This window comes from Dendrobium catenatum, unplaced genomic scaffold, assembly GCF_001605985.2.
Source record: "Dendrobium catenatum unplaced genomic scaffold, ASM160598v2 fragScaff_scaffold_1063, whole genome shotgun sequence".
NCBI lineage: Eukaryota > Viridiplantae > Streptophyta > Magnoliopsida > Asparagales > Orchidaceae > Dendrobium > Dendrobium catenatum.
The window spans coordinates 258,128-268,022 of record NW_021319525.1 but is presented as its reverse complement, the minus strand read 5'-3'; the positions used below and the strand labels follow the sequence as shown (position 1 = coordinate 268,022).

General features: G+C 34.1%; 1 protein-coding gene across 1 annotated transcript; it reads left to right on the top strand.

Annotated features, from left to right (window-relative positions):
* Window positions 1-4,314: 4,314 nt before the first annotated feature.
* Window positions 4,315-6,030, top strand: LOC110095161 (DELLA protein SLR1-like). The gene has a single exon (XM_020820580.1). It carries the CDS (start codon window positions 4,479-4,481, stop codon window positions 5,946-5,948), a length of 1,470 nt encoding a protein of 489 aa, XP_020676239.1. The 5' UTR covers window positions 4,315-4,478; the 3' UTR covers window positions 5,949-6,030.
* Window positions 6,031-9,895: the final 3,865 nt, after the last annotated feature.

Here is a 9,895-nt window from a genome sequence, read left to right as displayed (position 1 = left end):
TGTGTCAACCTGAACCTTACCCATATGGAAAACGGGTCGACCAAACCTGAAAAATAGGGCCGAGTTTCAAGTTGGGTAAGGAGAAAGGGGAATGAAGGAATGAGAAAGAGAAATTTGATTTTTGTTCATCGATCCTCTTTGCCATTTTTACACAAAATTTTCAGATCGAGGTAGGTGACTTATATCCTATCTCTATTAATTTTTAACAATTTTGATTTTGATCATTCAAATTCTTTTAAATTGAATTTATTATATATTTTTTTTTATTTAGTGCACTTCAGTCGTATAACTTTTTATATGTTATAGTGCTGATTATTCAAGCATTTTGATTGGATGATTTCATGATTTCGTTACGTAAATTAAAAGTCATTGTATATTGTACGGTTTACACTTAATAGAAATTTGAGCATTTTTTTAAGTATAATGTTAATACAAGTATTGTGAATGAAAATGAAAATGTGATTGGATAATAACTCGTTGTTAATACATTTAAAATAATGTGAAATAATATGTATAGGGACAAGTAAAAGGCTAATTTTATTGATGTTGGCTTAAACTGATTTACCTATACAGGATGGTGGGTCGACGGACTTTCTTTTAAATATTTTAGTTTGATGCTATCCTTAACTGATTCACATGATTTATTGAGAATTATAAGGAGTTATTTCTGACCGGAAGAGCAAAGAGTGGAGACTACCTTTACTAAGCCAATGGTTATTAACAACATACTTATTATTGAAAAAACATCGCTATGTTAGGACTCTTTACTTGTTTAGTGCAATTACTGTAATGCATGTTATTGATTCATTGTTACTGTATGACCTTACTATTATTACAACACTAATTTAATATCATTGTATGGATTTACTATTACTGTTATTATATTGCTTTATTGTTATTATCATTGACGATACTGTTACTGTTCATTGATTCTAATATTGATTCATTGATATTATTATTATTTACCGATTTACTATTTTCCTCTTATTTGATATATTGAATAAGTGGTTATTATACTGATATAAATACTGATATGATACTACTATAGAATAGTTGGATAGCATTTATAGACTATTATATGATTTAATATACTGATATGATTTCGACAATCTTCATCAAGGTTATAATTATATTAATTTTTATATGATTTCCTTATAAATAAGTACTGTTACTAATACTGTTTTATTAAATCAACACCCGTATTAATTTATTGGTTTATGAATTGTACTGTTTTATTGGCTTCCGTACTATTCTAATGTTTCACAGATCATACTACTATAAGTGAGTCCTACTATTTCTGCACACATTCATGATCATAGTGATTGTGTTATAATTATGGATTGATTAATGACATGCATGCTGCTTCTTTAAGGTACTTTAAGTTCGTTTGTAAGATTTAATGACAAGATGAGCTCTTTAGCTCATTATATATGATTTTAATGATTTCAAATTATGACAAAGAATCAAGATTGTGTGATTGAGATTATGGTGCATGACATATATAGTCTGAACTTGTTCGTGAAGACGCAAAAAAACTCATATATAGAAGCACACGATAGAACCAAACAAAATCCTTTAGTTCAAATAGTTATTGGGCTTGTAATTTTTAATATGCTAATGAAAACATATCTACTAATTCTCAACAACTTGTGTACATCCTCCAATATTAAGGAGGATTAATATAAACAAGAATTTGAATTAGTAATGTACAACTCTCCCTCCTCACCATTGACTCTCAAAAGCTCATCAAATATTGACCACAAAAATTTGTGTTGATCTTCAATTGGCATTTATCATTCAAGGAAAAGAACTAAAGCTTACAGTCAACATTGCATCTTATGATGCACTTTTAATTGTCAGACATTACTGTGTCATACATATATTTATAATGAGTTGAAAGATCATTCATCAACCTCTTTGTCGCCATCATTGAAATAGAAAAAATAGTAACACTAAACTATAAAAATTGAATTTTGCAAGTAAAAAGATCAATGAAACTCAAAGCATTTATAAGAACAATAAGAGTATTATGTTGTGTACATTTGCAAGCTCCAAAAAATGATGATGAAGAATGATGAGCATGGACAAATGCTCCATATTATAAAAATAAATGTATACCTTATTAATAAGATTGTAGTGAAGGAATTGGTAAAAAATAAAATAAAATCCACCTAACAATGTTAACTTCAATCAATATTGAACATGAAATAGAACATAAAAAAAGTAATCAAGAAGCAATCAAATTGATGAAAGTTAATCTCCAAAAGATATGATAAAATATCACAGCAATAGTTTTCTTATGTGCAATCTAATCCACTGAGGAAAAAATAATGTGATGTCACTATACTTAAAAAAAGGATAATATAAATTATAGCATACTTCATATCAAATTTAGCAACAAAACACTATATGATATATCATTTACTTTTATTAAAAAAAAATCTAATAAAAAGTCTTACAAAAAATGTTTATACACTTTATATCAAATAAAATGGTATACAGCTTCAAAAATAAGAAGTTGGGATATTAAGAAAAAGTTTTAATATTTTTTGAGTTAGGTGAGATAAACTTATCAAAAGAATACAAAAATATAGTATACTCACAAAAAAAATTCTTAGATAATTCAACTAAAATAAAATTTAGAAGAATATACTCTAAAAAAAGTATTAAAAATTATAGAAAATATTTGTATACAAAAATATATAAACATGTAATATACTCTAAAAAAAAGTATTAAAAAAATATAGAAAATATTTGTATAAAAAATATAAAAACATATATAAACATGTTACACTCTAAAAAAACGCTTTTAAAATATATATTAGACTCAAAATATAGATAAAAATATTTAAATTATATAACCAATATCAAACATCTAGCACTGAAAAAATATTTTTAAAAATGATAATAAACATTTAGATGGTTAAATAGGTTACAATAAGTCATATTGGAACCATTTCGTTAGTTTAACCGGCAACAAGGTACAATAACAACAAAATCCTGCTATATGAGATCAATTATATGAATCATTTTTTTTGCATTATATCCTATTAAGAATCAAATTCTTATTTAAAATAATAAATAAATGTCATTTTTATTTCTCTCTAACTAAATCTTTTTAGATCTACCTCAACCTTTGTTATATAGGCCAAATCTAAAAAATATACTCTCTTATTCAGGTCATAGGTCCTCCGACTGGACGTAGAAGAACGTCCGGTCTACACTAAAATCCCGTCAAAAAACTCGGAAAAAAACGCTTTTTAAATATATATTAGACTCAAAATATAGATAAAAATATTTAAATTATATAACCAATATCAAACATCTAGCACTGAAAAAATATTTTTAAAATGATAATAAACATTTAGATGGCTAAATAGGTTACAATAAGTCATATTGGAACCATTTCGTTAGTTTAACCGGCAACAAGGTACAATAACAACAAAATCCTGCTATATGAGATTAATTATATGAATCATTTTTTTGTATTATATCCTATTAAGAATCAAATTCTTATTTAAATATAATAAATAAATATCATTTTTATTACTCTCTAACTAAATCTTTTTAGATCTACCTCAACCTTTGTTATATAGGCCAAATCTAAAAAATATACTCTCTTATTCAGGTCATAGGTCCTCCGACTGGACGTAGAAGAACGTCCGGTCGACACTAAAATCCCGCTAAAAAACTCGGTATTTGCTCGGTATTGCTAGGTATTATTTGGTAATAACAAGGAATACCACTCTGTGAAGACCAATACCGAGCAATACTGAATTTCTTCTAGGAAAAACTCTTTATTTTTTTGTATAACTCGGTATTGCTCGATATAGCTCGGTATAACTCGGTATTGGGTCTTCACATGATGGTATTCCTCGTTATTGTTTGGTATTGCTCGATATTTCTCATTTTTTGGCGCGATTTTAGCTCCGACCGGACGTAGCTCTACGTCCGGTCGGAGGACCTAATAATTGTTCCCTTGAAAGGTTTAAGCTTTATATGGCCAAATCATCTAAAATGACTATCTAATCTTAATTGCAAGTTCCTTGGATTTCTTTTTAAAAAAAAAGTTCATTAAAAAAAGGGATTTACATACATACCATTTTATTCCATAATATTTATATATCTAACACCAAAAACATTAATATTATATACATACTACCCATATACAATAGTAATATCAAATATATTACAAATATATTTCATTTCTACTACTAATATCACCATATAAAGTTTAATATTTCATTTTATACATTCATATTTGTTCTATGAAGAATATACGTGTAATATTAATATTTTATATGTCAGATATATAAATAGTATGAAATAAAATAATAATTATGTAAATCCTCCTAAAAAAATTGGATTATTTCGCCAATTTTTTATAAGGAGTTTAACATTGAGGATCTTACTGCTCTTTATAACAAGCCCAAGAATGCTATAGATACGACCCCTTACTACCTCGAAATACTTTTGCTATGGGCCGTAATCCCTACCATCCGAAACCAACTGACGAAGACTCCTCGTCGGCTTCGGAAACTGACACTCTCCTCGCCGGCGTCGGCTACACTGTCCGTTCATCCGACCTCCACCATGTTGCGGATCGACTCGAGAAGCTCGACTCCACCATTATCGCCGCCGCTGCCAGCGGAGTCCCGCCGGAATTTCTCTGCTCTAGCGCAATCCACTATAACCCATCCGATCTCGCCTCCTGGATCGACTCCCTCCTCACCGAGGTGCCACCCCACTCCTCTCCCTCCTTGTGGACGGATGCTACCTGTCTTCCGCCGCCGTCTTCATTCTCCATCGATGCTCATCGGCTGGGAAAAGAGGAGGACGCCGGAATCCGCCTGGTCCACCTCCTCATGACCTGCGCCGACTCGATCCAACGCGACGATCTGGTCCTCGCGAGATCACTCATTGACGAGATGCGCCTCCTCCTCCCCCTCATTGGCGTCGGATACGGCATCGGAAAGGTCTCCATATTCTTTCTCGATGCCCTAGATCGTCGCATCAGCTTCCTTCCTCAACCAACCAAAACTGTGTTGGAGGATGAAATTCTCTACAGCCATTTCTACGAGGCGTGCCCTAATCTTAAATTCGCTCATTTCACCGCGAACCAGGCGATATTAGAGGCATTCAACGGCTGTGATCGCGTCCACGTCATCGATCTCAGCCTTATGCACGGCCTCCAATGGCCTGCCCTAATCCAAGCCCTAGCCCTCCGGCCCGGCGGCCCGCCCGCCCTTCGTCTCACCGGGATCGGGCCGAAGACCGCTAAGGTGGGCCTCCGGCTAGCCGAATTTGCCCGTTCCGTCGGCGTCCCATTCACCTTCCAAGCCGTCGCCGCCGGCCGACTCGACAGCGTCCGGGTCAAGCCGGGAGAGGCGGTGGCTATCAACTCCGTGCTTCAGCTCCACCTCCTCCTTAGCGAAACCGGCCCGATCGACTCGGTGCTTACCTTGATCCGCGAGCTCCGGCCCAAAATCCTAACCGTGGTCGAGCAGGACGCGGACCACAATAAGCCGGCCTTCCTAGACCGGTTCACCGAAGCTCTGTTCTATTACTCCACTTTATTCGACTCCCTCGCGGCAGGCGGCGGCGATGGCGGCTGCTCCGCCGCAGCTGAAGTTTATCTACAAAGAGAAATCTGCAACATAGTGTGCTGCGAGGGATCTGAGCGGGTCGAGAGGCATGAGCCTATGGGGAGATGGCGGGTTAGATTGGGCCGGGCGGGCTTCGAGCCCATGCATCTCGGTTCGAACGCCTTCCGGCAAGCAAGCATGCTGCTGAAGCTGTTCTCCAGCGAGGGATACGGTGTGGAAGAGGTTGAAGGATGCCTGTCACTCAGCTGGCATGGCCGCTCACTAATTTCAGCCTCGGCCTGGCGGGCAAGGGCTGATTCTGCGGTGGCGTTGGTTGCTCGCCATAGATATATTATTTTGTGATAATATTAAAAATGATATTAATTAGTGGAATGCGAAAAATTAGTGAAATTTAAATCTTGTGTAATAAAGTTTGTTTAGCTCATTTATTGTTATATTTTTGTGTATTTGCTGTGTGCTTTGATGAAAAGGGTGAGCGCTGTGTTAGATTCGATATACAAAATATAGCCGTTATTTTTATAGAGATCATATAATTTGTTTCATGAATATATTAGCTTTATTTTGGGTAGTTTTCTTATTAATTTTTTTAAAAAAATTTAATATAAAAATTAAAAAAAAAATTAAAAAGTTGTTTTAAGAAGAAAAAAAAAACTGTCTCAAACAAATACTATGTTAGTGGCTAGAAAATGAGTAACTTATCTCTTTCTAACTTGGAGCATTGGGATGTCAATTATTGACACGATCCGACAGCCGATTCAAAAAATCCTTGTTAGGATTGAGCCATTTAACAAACGGGTCAGGTATGAGTTTAATTTTCAACCCGTTTAAAAAATGGATCGAGTTCGGGTCAATCCAATAACCTGAAATTGACCTGAATGTGAAGTGCCAACTCGCGTAGTCGCAGCCTTGCTCTAGCCCTCATGTCTATTGGTCGAACTACGGAGCCGCAGTGGTCGTCCCACCCTCGCGTGGTCGCATCAGCATCGCCCACTCCTAGTCAGGCTCGGCCCAATCGCCGGTCTCTTCATCTCGAGTCAAACCGTAGAGCCATATCGTGCTTGAAGCCTCGCAGGCACGCCCCGGCACGTCGCAAGCTCGTGCAGCTCTCACAACCTTGCCCTCGCTCGAGCCGCGTCTGAATCCGATCTCCAAATCTCGTTCGCATGTCGGGTTCAGGTTGACCCGTTTATGGAGGGTCAAGTTAGATTCGACTTAAATCCTACATATTGACTTGAATTGACACTCCTATACAACAATAGTCAAATATATCATACTAGATGTAAAATAAGACATGAAGATTGCATTAGCATGGTCGACATCATCAATAATCCTCGATTTTTATTCTTATTTGTTCAATTCTCTTTCTTTTGAAAGGGAATGAACTGAATGAAATAAGTTTCCTGGGGTCTCTCTCACAATGTAAATCCGTTTTGTTCTTTGTTCTTCTGTTAATACTAAGACCTATGGAATTCATTGCTGCCATCACTTTTGATTTTTTCTGCTTCTCTTGCTTTTCTGCATTAATTTGATCAGAAGCAATATTTGATTTGCTTTCTCTAAAGCCATTTCTATACGTCGCCTTTCCAGCTGGGTTACCTCTCATATAGGAGAGATTATTAGGTGCGGAGTGCGGATGCGGAGAACCATCCGCACAAGTATTGGGTACCTAGCGGTACCCGCACTCGGTACCGCTGGGTACCCAGTACTTGTGAGGACGGTGCGCACTCTGCACCTAATAAAAATTCCTCATATAGGGTCACCATTTGTGCAATCTCTTTAGATACTTCCGGGTAAGGCAATTTGTTTAATGATTCCTCAAGGTTTCTGCTATGCTACTATAACAACTCAAATCTTTATCGTGTTACAAGGGATCTGTTACATGAATCATTTTTCTTTATTTTGTTCTATTAAAAGTTAAATTCTCATTTAAATCCAACAAATAAAAGTCATTTTTAATATTTTCTAATCAAATATTTAGGTCTATTTCTATCTCTCTTAACATAGGTTATTTCTTTTTTTTTTTTCTACTATCCTAAATGGAAAGGTCAATGTTTTATGTGGCCAAACTATCTAAGGAGTTTCTCTCTAAATTTATCTATCACGAGTTACTTCAACATTAAAAACGCATGATTATTCTTTAGAAAATTTAAAAAAAAAAATAAAAATTTTTTAAAAAAAATTCTTTATTATATTATTCTTTAAGTAATTTGTCCTCTTCATCTATTTTTTAGTCTTTATTACAATAGTTTTAAGCAATTGTCACCCCTAAAATTTTAAAATATTATGATATTAAGGTAATTGTCTCCATCAAATAGTAAAGAGAATTCATCATTTTATCAATTAATTTGAATTCCAAAAATACTTTTAATCAAAATTTTCCTAAAAACATCGTAGGGGCGCTGCCCCTTGACCCCTGACAGTTACTTATAAGTTTGCCCCATCTAAAAATTAAGGTTGTTTCCGCCCCCGTGTATACAGTATTTATATTATATTGAATTCAAAATAAATCTAATAATTTTTATATCAACTTAATATAATTATATAAGGATATTCTAACATTATAAAAAAATTAGAAGTAGATGGCTATGGATTGGCTTTAGAGTCATTTTCTCAAAGCACCAAAATATCCTCAGTTGAAACTTAGGCTGAAACATGTTAGAATTGATTTTAATTAGATTAACAAATTAAGTGATTTGAGATATTAATTTTATTAGTGAAATCTAAAGCAGGCCACAAAAACTCATCACTTCTAATCTGGACTGGCTCAGGCCTATGTGGGCAATGAAGGCCCAAGTAATTAAATGGGCTAAAATAGGATAGATTAGCCCATTTGAACTACCAATTTAAAAGATTTCATTACAAGTTCCCAATCGATTATCAGGGGCGGTTCCAACTTCTTTTTTTCAGGGTGGGCAAAAAAAAATTTTTTGGCGGGGGATGGACAAAGACGCTTAGGATTGATAAAATTAGGACAAAATTTTTTTTTAAGAGGGGACAAAATACCCAAAATATCAAAAATATTTCAAAATATCCTCTTTAAAATTTAAAAAAAAAAAATTTTGAGCGTGGACATTTGCCCCCCCCCCCTCACTACCATGGGGATCCGCCCATGTCGATTATAATAAAGAAAAACATTATATGTGAAAGCTATTTTCATCTAAGAGCATTTTTATTTCTGGCATTTTGTTTTTATTTTCTATTCGATTGTGTGCTACTTTCTTTATATAATTATTATATTTTCAACTTATTTATAAAAATACAAATAACCCCATATTTTTTATATAATTGCTATTTTTTCAACATATTTATAAAAATACAAATAACCCCATACTCAAATGCATATATTCAAAGAAAAAGTACACTTTCATATATTTATTTCTTACCTATTTTAAAAAATGGCAAAATATTTTATTAAAAACATATAAAACATATGATTTTTCTTATCTAAAAGGTTTATAACATGCTTTGACGGCAAAAAAAATTATGTCAGAATTTTCTACTGTAAAATATATCAAGATAAGTCTTCAAATTTTTAAATATTTGCTAAGATTAATCCAATTCAAATACATTTTTTCTGCTTTTTATCATAGGTAGATAAAATGAAAAAGAATAATATAGTAAGTAATGTTGCCATTTTTAAATAAATTCATATATAAAATAAGAATTTAGGTCCGCCTTTTTTTAAATATAAATTACAAAGCTATTATAGAGAAGTAATTTTTTATCAATTATTATAAAAAATAATTTTTTAACTTTTTTCTTTTTTGCAATGTGTATCTATCAGCTGCTATCCTCCTTATGAGGCGCTTGGTGGCATAACTAATCTTTTGACGAGCCTACAGACAATCAACCTGACAGGTGCAGAACCATCAATTATTTTCTGCCCACTTAAAGGGCCGCACCTCAGGAAAGGGGAATTGAATATGGGTTGGCGGGTTCCCAATCATGCTCGCCTAACAATCCAGCTAAACCCGATGGGCCCATAAACTTTTTTTTGAAATAAATATTATGGCTAGTTGATTACTATCTAAAAATCAAAACAATAAAAGCGCCATCCCAAATTATGCAACGGTTTCTTAACCTTTTTCTCCAATTAATGAAAGTGAGTCTCATATTAATTGTCGTCCTCTCTCTAATCCTTTTGAGTCCTCGTCAAAAGCGCTTAGGCCGCGCAACTGTCGCTGAATCTGATGGAATTCCCCATTTATAAGAAAAAGCAAACTCCTGCTTTGCAAATTGAAAGGAAACGACGGCAGTGGCAGACGCCGATCGAGAGGAGAAGGTCGCCG

Excerpts from the sequence above, each read along its gene's own strand:
- LOC110095161 (XM_020820580.1), top strand. The coding sequence starts at position 4,479 with ATGGGCCGTAATCCCTACCATCCGAAACCAACTGACGAAGACTCCTCG.